Raw genomic sequence first — 20,133 nt, 5'->3', positions numbered from 1 at the left:
CCATTCTGATTAGATAACAAAGTGGAAAAATAAATAAATGCACGGATGAAACGCTCACAATAAGCTTAGTGACATGCACCGACAAAATAAACAGTGTCATTAAAACTGGACGAAACCTACTGTACGGATTTCTTTTTGTTCCAACAACCTATTTTGTAGGAAACCAGACCCACATAACAGCCATTAGATGATCCGTCATATGACTTGTCTCTGATCTCATGTAAAATATCAGGTCCGTGCCCTTGTACAGTATTTCTGAAGCTTTACAGCAATAACAGAGTCTATTCAGAACATAAAAAGGGTCATTTAAATTACTAATGTGGCGTATGGCTTCCTGACTTTGATCGAGCTTATTAGTGTTCGAATTAATGTTTGTAAATACCTGTATTCATAATTTCAGCCCGCCCTTCAGCTAATAATGCAAAATCAGTGCGATGCGAGGGGGTTGTCTGACTGATGTCAATCGAAATGACTGTCACATTCTCTCAAACATAATGTAATCAAAGTCAGGATTTTGTTAATCGTCTTAACAAGCAGTACTTTCACACACACACACACACACACACAGTTTTTTTCTCTCTTTCATGCCGTACTCTTTAGTCCTCCGGGTTCTTCATCTATTTGTATTACTGCTCTTGATTGTATTAACTTTTTCAGCAGGTTATTTTATTTTTATTAGACTTTTGGATTTATAGTGCAACTGATTTAGGGAGTCCTCACCTAAATTAAATTTAGAAGACCATTTTTTTTTGTATAATATACAAATGGCAACGTTTGACCGTTTTAATTTAATTTTTTGATCTACTTCAACTACTGTATTTTAAATCTTTCATATTTCATGAGTTACATCATGTCACTTTTTTGTTGGTCGAGGAAAGACCTATCTAAATAGCTGACCGTATTGTCGTATTCACTACAGCATGTGTGTTTTTGATTAATTGCACAAAGCCAACTGCGATATTTCATCCAACAGTCAAAAGACACCTGACAGTTCTTAATCAAGTTCGCACATTATTCATATTCCTTCAGACAATGTGGATGCTGAAGCACAAATATTTCCCCACGGCAAACAGAGATTGTATTACCTATTTAGTCACTTTTATTGAGATGTTTCTGAGAATTAAGGCGGGCCTCTGTGATCACTGCAAACACATGCATCTATCTGTTTTCTATGACCATTATATCTTTTTAAAGGTATTCATAATGCTTTATAATGAATAATATTAAGCATTGTGTTTTTGCATCATTGATTCTGTTAGCTTCCCGTTTATTACTGTGGAGCTGCTTTAAAACAATCTGTATTCAGCACTAAAATAAGATGACTATTTATAAATAATTCAAACCTATAAATTGTCCATTTTAAGATCGCCAGCATCAGCTCTTTTATTCAATGTGAGAACAATTTTTTTCCCATTCGATCACTTTTATGAATGTTTCAAATCCTTGTTAAGTTTATAAAGGACACTGTTGATATTTTATTGGTCAGACTGCACTTAGCATCTGCTTAAAGACTAAACAAAACTCAGTATAATTCTCTACATTTAAATAAGCTGTTATAATATAAAAGCATTACAGTAGTTATTTAAAGCCTTTTAATGCATTAGAAAACATTTCCGTATTTTTTTTTATTTTTTTAACTGTGATTTGAGAAAGAAACGACTGTCCTTTCCTCCAAAATTCATTAAACTCACAACACAATTGCTAGCTTTTCGCTGATTTCTCGCTGTTCTGACTGGCGTAATAAAACCAACAGATCCATTAAGGATCATTAAATGGGAGGTGTCGTGTAGAGTGCTGTCCCATAATGCATTATATCCATGTCCTCCCTGCAGGCCATCTGAATTGGCTGCTAAACTCCAACAGATGATAGACAAGTGAGGACAGAGAACCAGATCGGTTCAAACACTCAACACAGAGAAATATATCCTCCTTTACGTTAGCGCATATAGCAGATGGATTTATCCAAAGTGCATTCAAGGTACAGGGATGAAAGCCACAGCCTCTGCATCACAAGGGTCTCTGCAGCAAATAGAAGGACCGGTTTGGTTCCATAAATGACATTTTGGTGATCAGTTTTTAATATAACAATGATTTTCTTAATATTTTAAAACCGTTTTCCACTGTAAACAGGGAACGCTCTCCGATAACGTCAAGTTTATCTCAATATGAGCAGATGTTAATCTAACAGTTATCTGGTCTCTGGAGATGTTCTCACAAAGGTAACGCAAAATGTTAATCATATCGTTCATAGAACTTTCTATGAAATGCAAAATGACTCTGTATGTAAAATGATTAAGAAAAACATACATTAACTGGACATTATGGATAAAAAGAAGGTTTTAAAAATTTCTCAGACATTCTTAGAACATTTTGGTAGTTGGGAAGAACCTTTTTGTGGAATGGAAAGGTTCCATGGATGACAAAGATACTTTCTAGAGGCGCAGATGCTAATAAAGGACCTTTAAGATTGTAGACGCAGGCTAGTGGTTACGTTGAAAAAGTCACCTTAAGGTCACCAAACAATCAAGAGTTTTCGGTTTAGATTGACTCTTTACAGTTCCTGAAACCAATCAGCACTGCAGTGGTGCCAATTATGATTTTGATCGTGCCTCTGATTTTGGATTGGACATGGACAAACTCTCGTGATCGTGTTTTCCATCGGAGCACCTTCGGCTCCAGCACTTCTTATTCTCTTTAGAATGGCTTACTTTCATCAGCGCTTAGCATCTTTTTGGCAAGTTTTTCCCCCGATGATGCTTTTTCGTTGTTTTGAATGATTCCAAATCCTCAAATCTCTCAATTTCCAAGCTGCATTGAAAAGCATATCCGTTATTTTCGACGTGGACTTACTGTACGTGCTGGTGAGAACTGAACTAAATGTTCCTGTGTCAGCAGATGAGAATCTAAAAACTGATCTAAAGCACCTATTAAAACCATTTTGATGATCAAAGAATCATATATCCACAATACATCGACAAAAAGCAAAGTTTCTTTGCTGAACCTTGAAGCATTTTCACTTTTAACGATGTTCTTCTGTCTTTGACCTCTGTTATTTTACTTTATTCAACATGCAATTCCCTTTTTAATGTATGTATTGAATTATTGCATACGTGTAGCCTAATTATGCACAAAAAAGAAATGTATTGGGAAAACCAGAACGATTTGCGCGAATTTATACACTACAAGACATTTCATCAACCTTTTTACACGTAAATAAAATATTATTTCTTACATGCAAACTCCGTTCTGCGTCCACGCGTTTTCCATTTATTGCGCTGATGTAAATCCAAAATCCCAATCTGATCCATGGCGGGTAGGTATAACCCCAATCCCAGAAAAGGACTCTGGATGATTTTTCAGACTGGCTCTGCTGCTGGTGAATAAATTTTCGCAGAAATCTGGATTCCGCACAAACGCATCACCCTCAAGTCCCGCGCAACGCTCATTTTACGCGCTCCGAATTTAAAGTTTGCCTAAATTTTCCGAGCAGTCATTTAAAAAAGAACTCTGCGTCCCCGCGCCGTCCGCGATTCCAGAAGATCAGAGTGCATTTTTAGCCCATTTGCATATTTCCCCAGCTCGTTTGGCGCACAGCAGCAGTTTGCGCGTCTCTCTGTGCGCAGGAACTGTTGCCAAACACCCTGCGCGCCCTTGAGCCGCGCTGCCGGATTACGCACATCCTAACCAAACATTAGCGCGCACCAAATGAGTGAAACTGCAAGAAAATATGACTCCTCCACTCTTTTATTACACGTATCTGTTGTATTAAGCGTTTATTGACTGATTTATAATTAAATAAAAAAGTGTGCAACTGTTAAGATTTAAAGTACAGTTGTGCATCCGCTGTCTTATAACCATCAAAAGTCATGCATTTATGTTTGTTTGCAATTTGCAATCAACTACTTATTCATTTTAATACAAATGATCGCCCCAAAACATGACACGAATATTACAGCAATAAGAAGCGACGTTAAAACGATTCCCTGTTCAATAATTGATTTATTATCCAGCTTCTCCCTCTAGTGGCTTGGTGTAGGCTATAGTTTTTTACATATATAAGCCGCCACTCTCTCATTAGTACCTTCCGGTTTGTAACAAATATCTGCATGCTATTCATATTTATATTACCCTGCTTGTATTATTCTATAAATATGTATTTCTTTATCTGGTGTACACTTGCCTTCTCTATCCGCTTGTAATACCCGCTCCCTGCCGCTGGTGGCAGCACTCCATCGCGAGAGTAACTGAGATACACACAGCCGTCGAGGAAGAAGAAGCGTACTGAGCGCTTAGTATACAAACACACAGTCGAGAAGTAATCTGTCGTTTTTAGTTGACGTTTTAGTAAATTAAAGAGAACAATGTCGGAAAGAAAAGTTTTGAATGTAAGTATCTCCCTATTTCATTTTTAAATCGTTGTGTACCTGTTTAAATAGTTCTTAGAGTAGTAGTGTAAGCATGCTAATGATGTAGCTACGGAATATAGACGTTAAATAAGTCGCTTCGCTAATTTATTGTGTGATGTTTTCGCTGTTAATGAAGCACGTGTATGTTAACATAATCTTAAATACACTCCTGGGGTAATCCTTGAGATCGGTTTCTGTTTACAGAGGGTATTACTGTGATAAACTCTCACTTTACAGCGCGTGTTAATGTTTTTCCTCAGAAATACTATCCTCCGGATTTTGATCCGTCTAAAATCCCTAAACTCAAACTGCCCAAAGACCGTCAGTATGTGGTCAGATTGATGGCTCCATTTAATATGAGGTATGTATACAGTATTGCAAGTTTCAAACAAATACATCTTTTTAGAAATTAATTATGTGCGATAATAATAATTTTGCACCGAGGTTAATGGAACAAATGTTCCCTGTTCTATATTTTCTGAGCATAAGATAATGACTATTATACATCTTACCACTTTTTACAGAAAACTGTAATTCACTCTAACAACAGATTGTATTGAAAAATTGTCAAACAAGTTATTAAATGACTTTAAAACATTATTTAAGAATGAAAGCATAGCCCCAAAAAGTGTTTTGCCTCTATCTAACGCTTAGATTTTCCCATTGGTCAGTGAGAAGAAGATTTTAATGAATTAAAACAAAAATCAGATGTCTCTTCTTTGACCTATATATATATATATATATATATATATATATATATATATATATATATATATATATATATATATTACTGCTAAAATAGGATACAACAAGCTAAGTACATTAAATGTGAAACATCTTTAGTAGTGAGGAAAACGCCACGATTTTGATTCATTATAATTGTCGACTTTGAGATAATGCTTGTTGTTGCACAGGTGTAAAACGTGTGGAGAGTACATTTACAAAGGGAAGAAGTTCAATGCTCGTAAGGAGACTGTTCAGAACGAACTGTACCTGGGGCTTCCCATTTTCAGATTCTACATTAAATGCACCAGATGCTTGGCTGAGATCACTTTCAAGGTACTAGAATAAACACGCACATCTCGCTGTTTAAAACCGGCAGACGAACACTTTTATCGATATGTTTGTTTAGTTGCGCTTCTTTTGATTGCTGTGTTTCACAGACAGATCCGGAGAACACAGATTACGCCATGGAACATGGTGCGACGAGAAATTTTCAGGCCGAGAAACTGCTCGAAGAGGAGGAGAAAAAGATCCAACAGGAGCGAGAGGAGGAGGAACTTAATAACCCCATGAAGGTCTGATCAAAGTTTTAAAGACAGCGCGTTTTGTGACATTAGATGTTTTATGAGGTATTAACTGTTCTAGTTTGGATTTGACAAAAGCTTTTTTTTTTTTTTCAAATTTTCCCACATTTAATACATAAAGTCTTAACGGTATCTTTGTAAGGAAGCAAACAAAAGCCCATGGAACCTTAAAACGTAACTCCCTGAATGTTGTCGCAGGTCCTGGAAAACCGCACGCGGGACTCAAAGATGGAGATGGAGGTGCTGGAGAACCTGCAGGAGCTGAAGGAGCTGAACCAGAGGCAGGCGCAGGTGGACTTCGAGGGCATGCTGGACCAGTATAAAGAGTTGGAGCGGAGACAGAAAGAAAGAGAGAAGGAGGAAGATGAACAGGAGACCAAGTGAGTAAAGCTTTAAAAAGATACATGTTCATGTAAAGTCGATGGTGGATCAGAAGTTGCTGCAGACTTTATATCAGTATGGTAGCGTATTTCCAACTGAAATGGAATATTAAATGGAGGGCAGGTTTTATTCTAGTGCCCCTCCTTTCTGTGTCTCTCTTATAGCTGGCTAATGGTTGGAGGGGTGTGGTTAAATTTGATGTCACCAGAGAAGGAATGCCATTCCAGAGTGGAAACAAATGTTGAGATTTTGAATCAAGATCACCAAGACTAAAAACACAAAATGTTTAGGAGTAGAGTTAGTGTGATTTGTAGCCACTTCACCAGATGAAATGTTAAGGGTTTTCTGCCAATAGAAGTTAGATTAAACGTACAAATTGTTAAATTCATGAAAATGTAGCCCTACAAACAAGCGAAACAAAACATTTTTTTGGGTTCTTTTTTTTTTTATTAGACAAATTAGTTTTTCTCAAATCATGCAGCTGTAGATTGCCGCATCTAAAATATACTTTATGTACAAAATGTAAATATTCCTATGCATGTTAACCTAAAAGTTAGTTTTTTGATAATCATGCCTATATTGTTTACCATATACATTGCATGTCACAATAATTGCTCTATGGGGTCATGTGTATTCACAGTTTTTCACCCAAGCACATGATGTCAAGAGTGTCAAGTGTAAATGATAAAATGTGGCGTGATTTACAGTTCTCTTTTCCCTCGCTCCACATAGAGAGATGTTGGAGAGAGCTCTGGTCAAACGACTGAGGGACTCTGACTCTGAAGAAGACACAGAAGATGCAAAAGACCCAAGCAGGAAACAAGCGGCTGATAAACCCACAGACATCCTCACCACTGATGGAAACACGGGACCGCAGGTGGAGAGAAAGACCACCTCGTTAGATTCAAATCTAGCCTGTTTTATTTGATATTGAAGTTTTTTATTGAAAACGTTTACTATGAATTGGAAAAAGTCTTAGATTTTTCCTTCGTTCACGCCACTGTGATTGGTCAGCTGCGACATGCTGCAGTTATTCTTGCTCTCGGGCAAATAATTCATTATTTCATGTTGATTTGGTTATTTGTCACAATAAACATTAAACAGGATAATCACAGTCAGCCAGGCATTGCTGCACAATAAAGACTGCTGACTGTGCTAAAATGAATTGTTCTTTTAGCTTACATGTGTTTTTCTGTTGTCTTTGTGTTCTTCAATCGCTCCATCTGTTTCTCTAATTAATGTTTGTGCTGGTTTCCTCCTGATCTCCACAGGGATCATCATCTGTGGGTGTAAAGAAACAGAAGGCGGAGAGCTGGGAGAGGAGCGTCGGAGGTCTGGGTGGGAAAGGAGCTCTGGGGTCTCTGGTGGTGAGGAAGAAAGCAGCAGATTCTGCCTGTAAACCTGCTGCCGCTGCGCCGCGACGGACCGCTGACACACAAACAGGTTTGTGACGATCATGAATCGCTGCTCTTTCAGATTTTTACACATGTTGTGAACGGTTGTGCTGCTTCATATTTTTGTGGAAATTTTGATGAATTGAAAGGTAAAAAGCAGCATTTATTTGAATTTTTTTTTTTTTACTTTTTTCAAAATATTAATACAAAACAAATTTTCTGACCCATATATATATATATATATATATATATATATATATATATATATATATATATATATATATATATATATATATATATATATAATTAAGTTTAATTAAAAAAATGTTTTATGCATGTATTTAGTAAAAAAAATAATAAGTGAATTATTAATTATTAGCATTATTACCTTTTATTAAAAATAATTAAATATAACTTATTTAATAAACAAATTTATTTTATTAACTAATTGGATTAATATAACTAATAAATAAACTTAATTATTATTTGATCTATATATATATATATAGATTGCAGTTTAGATTTGGATGAATGGATGGATTGATTGATTGCAAGTGGATGTATATGAGAATATGAGGAGTTGTTATTGTGGGTTATTGTTATTTCTCTAGAATCAAGGAATTGAACAGATGTGAAGTGGAGAAGCATTTTTTTATTAACTGTTCAGGCAAAAAAATGAAGGGATTTGGTACCTATGATAAAACCCACTACAATTTCCACCCTAACGTTGCATTTATGTATCAGGACATAGTTTAGGATATGACCGCCTCCGTTAACCTGTGCTTTCATGCAGGTGCTGCCAAACCAGAGTCCTCCACGGCTTTCAAAGCTCAGGCGGTTTCATCTCAGAACGGTTCTTCTCTCAGCCTCTTGGGGGCGTATACAGACAGCGATGACAGCAACTCTGACTAGGATGGAAAAGGCTGTGGCCTTTTTGGGGCTCGGAAACGTTTATTTTCAGACCACCTTTCCGTTCACAGACCACTTTAAGTTTCCTTAACCTGGACTCCACATCAAGAGATTTTTATTTTTCTGTGATTACCTTTTTAAGATGGAGGAGCATGGTTTGTTTCATCGAGTCTATTAGATCCGCATCATCCCACTGTCTCTAATGCACTCTGTAATGTGCTTCTAATGTATTACGCACTCTATGATGTAGTATTTGTTTCTCCATGCTACCTCAATCAATACAAGGAAGTGCATTTGAGGGTTTCAGTGGAGACGAGTGAATCTGAATCTAATTTCCACTGATCATCTCTAATCCCATATTCATCTTCCCAAACATTAAACAAATAAAGCGCTTTTATGTTTTGTTTCTGAGAACGGGCTGACTTCAGATGTTATTATTCATCAAATATCGTCTATATTGTGAGCTTCACGAAAGTTATTTTTATACAGCCAAGATAAAATTTCAGCGTAGGTACATGTTGGCTCGCACCAATTTTAGCCACTAGTATCTTAATGTATGCATTGTATCAATATATCGTCACATTGTACTGCATTTATGCTGTCTTTCAGTAGCATTAAATGTAGGAAAACCAATTCTGTTATGGAAAAAATCTGCGTATGTGTATATCTTGCCGTTATGATGTATCTTACACTTCCGAAGAAATGCTAGATTTAAACTAAGGATAAAAATGATGTTTATTACAACATTATTATTATAATTGCAACAGTGCGATTCTATGTTTAGGTCTTGAAATTCTGATAAAAAGTCATAAATATGAGATAAAAACCCGCAATTGCTTTTTTTAATCCGTGCAAGATACAGGCTTCCATAATAAAGGTGTGATGTAAGTTTGCCAGAAGTTACTTAATTTGACATTCAGCTAATGGTATCAGTGGCTTGTTTAGGTGTTAAAGGTAACATTTGCTAATGTGATGTTAATGCAATCCTGTGTGTGGACAGGCCGTCATTCACCATCTCCCATATTGATCCACCAAAGTGTCGGTGACCTTCTAACCTTACAGTTTGACCTCTGTATGCCGACGGAGAAGCTGTTAATGAGAGCCGGTGTGACAGATGGGGCGCGTATTGAATCGGGTCGCGTCTTTTAATGTGCGTGTGGTTGACCAGGACCCCCCTGCTTACGTGCGTTTAATCGCGCTCGATCGCTTTATTCGTTTAAAACCCTGCGCTTCGCAGACGTGCGCGGTTTTGCACGGCGCGCGAAACGAAATGCCTCAGCAAGAACAAAGACAATGCAACTCTCCGGTGGGGCTCCGACAACAAGTCGGGTTTGCGTGCTGTTCGCCAGCCGAGCCGAGCTGCATCGACCAATGCAATCCGATGCAACTCATCCATCCATCCGCACGTGCGCACGCTCGCCGCTTCTGAGATTCCCCTCGCGGCTGCTTTACTTGCTCACTTCCGTCCGTCCATCCGTCGTTGAGAGGTAAGTGTTTTGCAAATGTTTCGAGGGCTTCCGAGCTGTTTTAGTTAGTTATATCCTCGAATCGGACGAGCGGTTTGCGCACGCTCGTCTGGGATCGCGTTGCATAGTTAGCCAGCAAGCGAGCCGGCTAACGAAACGCGGCTTGTATTTGTTCATTCTTACTTTCGTGCTACAAATTAGTTGTGCGTTTGAATTACACGTTCAATTCATTACAGCAACCGTGCGTACAATCACGTTCATCGACAAATAAAGTGACCGTAACGTGAGGTGGCGGAGTTTAAAGACGTTAGCAGGGTTGCTAACATTAGTTTTAATCTGTAATGAGAGTTGTTGTCTATTTCAGTTTAAGAAACGTGCTAATGTCTCTGTTGTGCGCTGATTTAAAGGGGGAACAATAAGAAAGTGGGTGTGTGCAGTTGGTGCATGTTCTTGTTTTGACAGGAATTTTTTTTTTTTTGCCACCGCGAGTTTTTGCGTGCGTGAAACTTTCTTTTTGAATCATATCGCCTGTGCATTTCATTTATACATAAAACCATCGCCGACTCGGTTCGTTTATCACCCGAGTACGAAGGCATTAGGCTGATCTGCTAATATATATATGACGAAATCTGTTTGCTTAAAGGAACCGCTCGCCAAAAAAAAAAAAGTAAATTATGTAACGGTTCGCTCACGCCGGTTTTGTTCCAAATCCTATTGTTTTCCATTATCCTTGAAACACAAAAGCTGTTGTTAGGCAAAATGTGAGGGGGGGCTGACGACCTCGGTCACTGTTCACTTTCACTGCATCGTTTTTCAACCAATGAAAGTGACCGTGACTTTGTTTCTGCGCTTTAAAAAGGAAAATAAGCATCACCAGAGTTACTCATTTGGTGTATTTTAAGTCATGTGAGAGATTTCTGTGAGGACGGATATCTAAGTTATTGACAAAGTCGCCATTCGCTTTAATTGGATGAAAAAGAGCTGCCTAGTCATTCTGCTAACTAACTGCTTTTGTGTCCCACGGCAGAATGAAAGACGTGAGGTTAAATAACAGTGTTTTGAGTTATTACTGTAATATGTCTTTTCCAGTGGGGCAAGTCTAGGGGTGGAGGCTCAAAATAATCTGCCTTTCTTTACGTTTCTTGCTTTTCTTTCCAGATCAATTTATTGCAAGCAAATAGGCGCTGGATGTTCTAAAGCATCGATGCATTGGGGAAACTGAGGTGAGCTATTGCACAACGGCGTCTTTGCCATTTATTGACGCTCTGTGAGCAATAAGTAACTTATTGGTTAGGTGTTTCAGGATTTATGGATGGTGTCCAATGAAAGAACTGGGATAAAGTCCTTTATTAGTAGCCTAACGGCGCTTTTAACCTCGTTTTGGATCTCTTTCGTTCTTGTCTTGGTCGCAGACCCATGGCAAAGTGGTTTAGAGATCACCTAAGTTTTGGCAGCAGGAAAGGACCGCCGCAGCCCCCGAAACCGGATTACACCGAAAGCGAAATCCTACGGGCCTACAGGGCTCAGAAAGACCTGGACTTTGAGGACCCTTACGAACCCCCCGAGAACCGGGCGGTGAACGGCTCGGGTTCGGTGGAAGCGTTCCCCGCGTTCGGCGCGGTGCTGTCCAACGGCATGGAGGTGAAGATCGTCTCTCCCAAACACAGGCTGATAAAAGTGGAATCTCAGGAATTCGGGCGTAGCAAAATACCACTGAACATCGTGACCTTTGAGGAACCGCAGGCCCCTGTAAGTTCTTGTTTTCTTAACATACAGAGAGCTTAAAGTGGTCGCACTGGACTGTATTCAGTACGAATTAAGTGCTTTTAAGAATTAAGTGAAAAAGGCTTGGTGTTTCCCCTCTTCTAATGTTGTAGTAATAATGAGTGTTTGTTTAAGTGAATCTTTTTACCAATGGTTGTTAATCTAGGTCAGTTTTTTTTTCATCGTGATTCAATACCAGTCAATATGTCCTAAACACGGTTGGGTGAAGAGAGTCGCAGGGGTCGTTTTAATAGGATTGCCGTGCCGTTTTAAGGTAGATTTGTTTGGTGCACGTGTCCTGGACGAGTCTCATAACAAACACAGTGTGCTCGTGTTTCCTGGTAACGATTGTCTTTTGTCATCAGAGGTGAAGGGTGGGAGCATTGGGAATCCATTTCATTAACCCAAATACATTTAATCCCAATGCCTGCGGGTATTATAGACTCACACACCAGCCCTCTCTCTATATCTCTCTCTCTCTCTGTTGTTTCAGTTTATAAAGGGGTTGTGTGTCCGAAATGTTATGTCACTCAAAATTTTGGTTCATATATCTCCTTTTTCTGCAGCAAAACAACAATTAACATTGTTTTTTTTTTTTCTGTGCAACATAAGAATAATGCAATCAGTGGCTGACAATTTTCAGACTGGACAAGAAAAATGATGAGAATAATTGTACTATTATAGTATATACTTTTGTGTGTGTGCTTTCGAAAGAGACTGGGAATTCGTTTTTAGACCGAAAGGTTGCCGTCTTTAAAGTTTTGAGTCTGTAATGTTTTTGCTTGCGGGTATTAATGTTTTGAATTGGCTTTTATTTTTAGATTTTACAACTTTTTTAAATGTCGGTTATATAAAAGTTCATATAAAAGATTGTACTGAAACGTTAATTGAAAGTGCAAATGCATAATTTGTTGTGTAATATAAAATATAATATAAATATAATATATAATATATTATATATATATATATAAATATATAAAAATATTTTAGTTCTTGGTTTATTTTTTATTATATTTAAAAATGGTCAATACAAAGTGTACATCTTCAAATAAACAATCCAATTATAAAGTTTAATAATTCTACAGAAGAATAATATTTTTTTCGATAATTATTCAACTTTATTATTGCATTGTTTACCTTATTCTATATATTCTGTATTATTATTGTTGTTGTTGTTGTTTGTTTGTAATAAACTAAACAAAAATAGTAGTTATTTTTTCTATTCAATATTATTTATATTCCTATAATACATTTCAATTATTCATAAATGTATTGATAATTATACAATTAACATTTAAATAATCATTAAACACATACATTAATATAACACTACTGAGTAGACCAATCATTTATTGTTCTTTTTCTTATTATTATTATTATAAATGTTTGTTTTTTAATTATTATAAAAAAATCTATATAAATGAAAAAGTAGTGTGTGTGTGTGTGTGTGTGTGTGTGTCCATTTTTATTTAAAGTTTCTTTTAAGGTTCTATTTATTTTGGTATGTTTTGTCATTTAGTAATAATATTTACTGTTTTGTTTTTGTTTTAATTGGTTAATGTGGCGTTCATTTATATTTTAGGTATATTTTAGTACATGAAGTTAAATAGAAAAGTAAAAAAATCTGCCAGAATTGCATACGGTGTAAAACTCTGCAGCTGTCCTCATTTCTGATTCATATGATCGTCATCCTGGTTCTTTTTCCTCAGGTGGTTCCCTCGGCTCCTGCGGTCGGGGAGACCGATTACTCGGACCCGTTTGACGCCAGGCCGGATCCGCGGCCCCGACCCGGCTGGGAGCAGAACGCCGTAGAAGCCTGCAGCAGCTACATGGAGCCGTTTGAGGCCCAGCGGTTCATAAGCGGTACAGCAGTTCCCCACTGGATATCTTATAATACCAAAGAGAGCAGTTATTCAGCCGCCGTTATTTCACCCCGTTTAATTTGTGGTCTGGACAGCGGTGTGCGGTATTCTCGTAAATGTTTTTCGAAGCTCGACAACTCCAGTCCCCGTTCTCTTTCACAGTGTCCGTATGTAATGTAATATTGTGTCGTCTGGTTGAGTCGAATGCGTTTGTCGTGTGTCAGAGCTCCAGCACAGCACAGATCGGGGCAGGAGCAGCCCGCAGCTCTACGACAGCCCGTACGAGGAGAGAGTTCGGCCCCGGGCGGGCCCCGTGGAGGACGAGAGAGAGAGCCGTCTGCCCCAGGACGACGAGAGGCCCGCGGATGAGTACGACCAGCCCTGGGAGTGGAAGAAAGAGAACATCTCCAAAGCCTTCGCCGGTAAGACGCACTGTGAGGTGGAGATGGGCTCCGTCCACACCAGCGTGCTTGTAGGATGTAGTTTACCAGAACGTGTTATTTGCCACAACAAAAGCTCAGGTTTAGCGTTGGCCGTAAATATTAGTTATCAAACTTATTCTTGTTCTGTAGAATTTTATTATTTATACTTGATAGTTTTATAGCAATGGTTATGCTTTTCGTTATTGATTTTGTATATTATTGTAATAAAAATTATTATATATCATGAATAATACATATTATGCATTAGTTGTTTAGTATTATAGTAATGGTAATATTTCTTTAGTGATTTTTTTAATTTATAATAATAATAATAATAATAATAATAATCAATTGAATAACATCAAATAAGTTGTTGTTGTTGTTGTTATTATTATTAATAATAATTTCTCTACTCAGTAGTGTTAAAGTAATGTATTTCTTGTTTCTAAATTGATAGTTTTAAATATTTATAACAAATAATAATAATAATAATAATGATTATTGCATTGTTTACGTGGGGTCATTGATTCTTTACTGATCATTTTAAAATATTTATATTATTATTTAACTGAATAATGTCAAAAACTTATTATTATTATCATTATTATTATTATTAAGCCTTGTTATTGCAGTGTTTGCTTAATGTTGTTGCAATAATAGTATTTCTCAAATGATTTACGTAATTTATAATAATAAAAAATATGAGTAATGTTTATTAAATTAACTATATTTAAGTAAACTATAATTATAAATCATTCATATTAATTTAGGCCTATTTAATTCATGCCTGCTTTTCATATAATAATAAAAATGCAGTTTTGCCGTTAGCAGCTGTGGCTGAAAGTTAATTTTTAACCCTGAATACTGTTTAAGGCATTAACAAACTAATTTATAAGCACAATGTCATTCATTCAATATCATTCGCTGCTCTAAACAATGGATTGTCTGCATCCAGTAAAATAATCCGTGGGTGCGTCTGTCTTTTCTCCTGCACATGAGAAAGAAAGGGGTGTGTGGGGGGTATTGATGGAGACCGGAGAAGAAAAAAAGACAAGTAGAGCAGTCATGCAGAAAGATTAGACCCACTGTGTGACTTCTGCCCTGCATCACTTTCACAAACACACACACACACACACACACACACACACACACACACATATATATATTTATCTCTTCCTATGTGACTGAAATGTCACACACTCTTCATCACACGGTCATTTCATCACTTCTGATCAGATAGCTGGTTGTCTCATGGATTGTTCACGCTCTATCAGATGCATATTCCTCACAAACATGGCAAGAGCTTCTTAAAATCAGAGGAGGAATCCTCTTCTACCGAGACACAGCAGGAACAGTGATGCTGGGAGACAGTAGCTACTTCTATCACTTCTACTGAGGGATACTGAGTCGAACAAACCCTTAAATCGTAAATATAGAATGTTAGTGCTTTTTCAAATATTGGGCAAGTGTTGTTTTTTGCTCACTGTCATAATGTTCTATGTTTCAAAATATAATTGTAAGATGTACTGCATAATTTAATGCTGCACATTTGTTTTCCGCTATAAAATTATAAAGGAAAGCAATTAAAGCACATTTAAATATTAACATTAATCCGTAAAATATTTTAAAAGAATCTAAAATTTATAATTTTTTTTTTTGTGAATAAAATCTGTAAAAAAAAAAAAAAAAAAAAAAGTTTTATATTTATATTTATATAATGCAAAGTGTAATTTCTATGTCACTCTTTTTGGTTGCATTTTTAAAGTTTCTAATTGTTTTGTAGTAACTTTTTGCTGTATTAATTTGTGTAGTTAAAATTAATAGTTGCCGTCAATTACTTATTTACTGAATGTGTTTATGTGATAGTATTATTGCAGTAGTTTATTTTATGGGGAAAGCATGAATGAAAACAGAACACATGAGAAAATGTATACAAATATAATGTTATTCAAGCATAAAAGTCTGAATATTTTATTTATAAATAAAAATATAAATTAATATATTCACAATTTTTTTAATGGATATCATTTTTTTTTTATCATTATCATTTCTTCTTATTTTTCCTGTTTGCTTGCATTTTTAGAAACATATTTCTTTGGTAATTGTTTATCCTTCTATTAATAATCTGCAACTTAAGAGTCTATCAAGGCAGAAGTTATAGTTAATAATGAGTTGACTGTGAGAAATGGTCCCCAAACTGAAGTGAGACCCTTTTTTTAATGTTTTGTAGTAACTTTTGAAGCCAGAGAGTGGGATCAGTGCACACTGCCCCGCGACGAGGCACAGAGGAAGTCAGGAGCGTCCAGAATCAGCCCTTCGTCCAGCAGAGCCACCAGCCTGCACAAACCCAGCAACTCGCATGGCATTCTGGGAGAGAGAGTGGATCCCATGCTGCCTCTGGAGAAACAAGTGTATGTAATATCACTGTGCTGCTTGAAGTAATGAATACAACTGGCAGATGCATAAGTGAGAAGCTGTAATATTTAATCACAAATAATACGGAGATATGGTTTTCAGATAGTAGCTAGTTTTTGCAGAGTGACACCCAATACACGTTTCTTACTGCTGATTCCAAAAATATTGCTCTATAGCACGTCGCACCTTCTCACAAAATGCATTTCGCTGCAATTGCGCTTTCAGCAACCATTTCAAGCCTTTTTCTTGTTTTTCTTCCTTATTCAGAAGAAAAAACGCCGCAGAGACACGATTCCTGACTTCATTTAAGCCAGATTACTACTATTGTTCAGTTCTCTAAGGGATTTTTACACGTGTGAATGATTCCAAAGACATCATTCATGCCTAATCCTGACTTCAAGGATAAAATTAGGAAGAATTATGGCCCGTTGCTGAAGAAAATGCAGACGTGAACCAGATGTTTTCTGCTGCATCTGTGGGTGTTTAGTACATTCAGAAAGCCACAGAAAATTACACTTTTGGAGGGAAAAAGCTTATTTGGTAACACTTATTCATTTATTAACTACCACTTTTCCCTAAAATAAATGTCAAGTTAAATTAATAGTGTGGTAGTTGTTAAGTTTGGGAAGGATTATGCATGTAGAAAAAGTCATCATCATGTGCTTTATTACTACTAATAACTGTCTGATATTCTAGTAATACGTGTGCTAAAAAGCAAGTGTTAATGCTTATTTACAAACCTGTTTCATTGATATTTCACGCATGTTTCCAATCCGTTGCAGGTTGTAATTTAAATTAAACCTCTTCTTAGTTTAAAAAGTGCGCTATTTATATCTGACCATGGTCCACAAAATTCTTGTGCCTTCAGATGCACATTGTTAGCGTATTAAGTAAAGATATTTTGTAAATTATATATATCAAAACTTCATTTTTGATTAGTAATATACATTGCTAGCATCTTCATTTGGACTACTTTTAAAGGCCATTTTCTCTATTTTTTGCACCCTCAATTCCAGATTTTTAAATCGTTGCATCTCGGCCAAATAAAGTCCAAAAATGTACACTTAAAGGTGCTATGTGTGGGATTGACACCAAATGGTCGAGCTAGGTATTGCTGTAAAATGAAAAATATCGGGGGGGTTTTCCACCCGGCCCCTCCGACTCAGACTTGACGCACACGCAGGTTGCCAGATTCAAACTCATAGCCCTTTTGTTTGCCAGCTTCCATGGCTGAAACGAAATGCGCTGTGTTTTCCACCGACTGGCAACCTGGGGTTCTGAAACGCTATTGGGCAAACAGACGTTGGGCGGGTTTCACAAACCAAAACAGAAGCCGACATTCCGGCCCGGAACGCACATTTACAAAAGAGGATAACCGACAGTAGCATAGTTTTTCAGATAAACAATCATGTTAACTTAGCATCTGCAAACATACTATGGTATTTTTATGACTACATTCAACACTGTTAACACTGTGGTCCAGGTTCACATCATTTATATTGTTAGTTTGATCAGTGATTAGTTCGAGATGCAGGGTTGTCTAATATTCATGGATTTGAATCTCTCTCCATTTCCAGAAGTGTTGAGTGTCGTGACGCTTCACAGGTATTGATCAGCTACTGAAACGCTGGTGTTGTAAAACCCTAATGGCGGCCGATCTGTGTGTGCTTCAGGTGGTACCACGGTGCTCTGACTCGCTCGGAAGCCGAATCCCTGCTGACGCTGTGCAAAGAGTGCAGTTACCTGGTGAGGAAAAGCCAGACGAGCAGAAACGACTACTCGCTGTCTCTCAGGTACGCTCAAACACCGTGTCTCGGGCTGTCGTACAGCGTTTAATGTTCAGTCACTATTTTATCGTTTTGATTTTCGTATCAATTCCTGCTGCAATTCATGTCATGCTGTGACTTCTCTCAGAGCGAGCGATGACTATTAGTGCGCTCTAAACGTCCAGCTACTGTTTAGCGCCTCTCTTCTGCGAAACAGTCATATAAATAGAGCAAACTGTTCTTGTTAAGGTCTTCGTTTTGTGGACACAAAATGTTTGCCACAAATTAACATCCAGCTATTCTATATGAAACATTTGATATTTCCATTTTCTTTGGACCGAACTATCATAGGTACTTGAGGGTGGTTTTAATTGGACTTTGACCAGTAAGAAACCAATTAGGGAGCAGTCTGAACACCCTAGCAACCATATAACAGCTCCCTGGCAACCGTCTGGTATTTCCTTGCAGCCTCTCTTTATTTTTGTGCATCAAGATGTGCTCTGAAGTATTAATAGCACTCCTTCCCCCTCATGCTACCTGCGCTTTCTGCTGCTGGAGGGCAGTTATCATGTTATTCTAGTTCTGTGAGATATATTCAGCTTTGAGGTGTTCTGTTTGGGTCTGAATGCATTAAGCATGTTATTAATAATGTAGCGCCAACCAAAATTATGGCTGCTTTGCAATTTTATTGGAGTGAGCGGTATGATCAAAATCTTACATCATGGTGTTAATTTTATCTTTCAGTATTTTATAGACTGTGTGAATTATTTATACAATTTATCCACAGCATTGTTATGCTTTATATAGCAATTATTGTCATAATTCCATTCATAATTGTGAAATGATCCAGCAAATGAAATACTTTACAAAGGAAATGTGCTACATTGTATTTATTTTTCCTTTTTGTTCATTTTTTGTTTTTTTTATCATTGCAAGTTGCAATTATGTTTCTAAATTTCCCTACTGCTTCCAATTCAGTGCTAGAGCTTTAGTACTGTTTATATAATATTATAGTCATTTCATATTTTAAATTGGTTTTAATTGTTTTCAGGTTTCATTTTAGCTTTAGTGATTTTAGTTTTTAATTTATTCTATTTAGCTTTTTATATCATTATTTATATTTTATCATTAGTAGCTTTTAGTCTAAACCTGTAAAGGTTGACCCGAATGTTTTTTTTAGTTTTTTTTTAAATTAACCAGTTTATCGAAACTTCAGAAAATGCGCAAAAAAAAACCATTTCATACACCAGACTTTTATAGCAGTTGCTGATATTCAGATGGCCATAATGTTCTAACAGCTTGTAATGAAAATCAGTGAGATCTTCAACAGTATAGCAGTGTATATATATGAAGAGTTTATTCACAACAGAAAAATCAAATGTCAAAATTCGTGTTTATTACTTTATCATGTTTTTTTTGTTAGCTGCACAACGTAAATGCATGATTATTGAGAATTGTTAAACTGAGTTATCTATTTTTGAAAACACACACACACACACACACACACACACACACACATACATATATATATATATATATATATATATATATATATATATATATATATATATATATATATATATATATATATATATATATATATTTTTTTTTTTTTTTTTTTTTTTTCCTGTGTCTATCTCCCATTAATGTCCTAAGGTGTGCTCAGTTTGAGCATCAGTTGATTAATATTTCACAGCAGAAGCATGAGCTGAAAGCAAGCTTTTGTACAATTTTACTAAAAGGCTTTTTACTTGCTTAAAAATATGAACCATCAATAAGATGACAGAATGCATGTAGTAGATTGTGTACAACAGCGACGTTTTGTTTCTTTTTAGAAAGTTGCATATAAATTATGAAACCATAAGCTTTACACGGTTAAACTGTGTAACATTTTTCATTTAGTTTATTTTTTTTTTAATTACCGAGTAGCAGTGAGCGGTCTCCTACTGCTATGGTTGTAAAACGGTATTAGCGCTGTCTTTACCGACCGACACATTTCTACCGTTCCCGGTCGGTCACGCGAAGTGAAATGCAAACTCGT

The 20,133-nt window shown here is 36.7% G+C and overlaps 3 protein-coding genes across 3 annotated transcripts in view; 2 read left to right on the top strand and 1 right to left on the bottom strand.

The window, feature by feature from the left end:
- The window catches only part of scn12aa (sodium channel, voltage gated, type XII, alpha a), a 51,528-nt gene extending 47,978 nt beyond the window's left edge, over positions 1-3,550 (bottom strand). Inside the window, 1 exon segment of the mRNA XM_043233500.1 lies at positions 3,233-3,550. The gene's annotated coding sequence lies outside the window, so the exon portion shown is untranslated.
- A 678-nt stretch (positions 3,551-4,228) lies between these two features.
- yju2 (YJU2 splicing factor homolog) lies at positions 4,229-8,811 on the top strand. Its single transcript, XM_043233502.1, has 8 exons — positions 4,229-4,385; positions 4,667-4,767; positions 5,321-5,465; positions 5,570-5,704; positions 5,912-6,093; positions 6,827-6,971; positions 7,366-7,537; positions 8,282-8,811. Exons 1-8 carry the CDS (start codon positions 4,362-4,364, stop codon positions 8,398-8,400), a joined length of 1,023 nt encoding a protein of 340 aa, XP_043089437.1. The 5' UTR covers positions 4,229-4,361; the 3' UTR covers positions 8,401-8,811.
- A 731-nt stretch (positions 8,812-9,542) lies between these two features.
- shda (Src homology 2 domain containing transforming protein D, a) overlaps positions 9,543-20,133 on the top strand; it is an 11,835-nt gene continuing 1,244 nt past the window's right edge. The window contains exons 1-7 of the mRNA XM_043233543.1: positions 9,543-9,884; positions 11,022-11,086; positions 11,276-11,612; positions 13,337-13,490; positions 13,714-13,911; positions 16,142-16,322; positions 18,000-18,119. Of these exons, the coding sequence (XP_043089478.1) occupies positions 11,280-11,612; positions 13,337-13,490; positions 13,714-13,911; positions 16,142-16,322; positions 18,000-18,119 (986 nt within the window). The 5' untranslated portion in view covers positions 9,543-9,884; positions 11,022-11,086; positions 11,276-11,279. The remainder of the gene's footprint in view (positions 9,885-11,021; positions 11,087-11,275; positions 11,613-13,336; positions 13,491-13,713; positions 13,912-16,141; positions 16,323-17,999; positions 18,120-20,133) is intronic.

This window comes from Puntigrus tetrazona, unplaced genomic scaffold (assembly GCF_018831695.1).
Source record: "Puntigrus tetrazona isolate hp1 unplaced genomic scaffold, ASM1883169v1 S000000846, whole genome shotgun sequence".
NCBI lineage: Eukaryota > Metazoa > Chordata > Actinopteri > Cypriniformes > Cyprinidae > Puntigrus > Puntigrus tetrazona.
The sequence above is the reverse complement of the archived record's forward strand: the minus strand, read 5'-3'. Positions and strand labels throughout refer to the sequence as shown.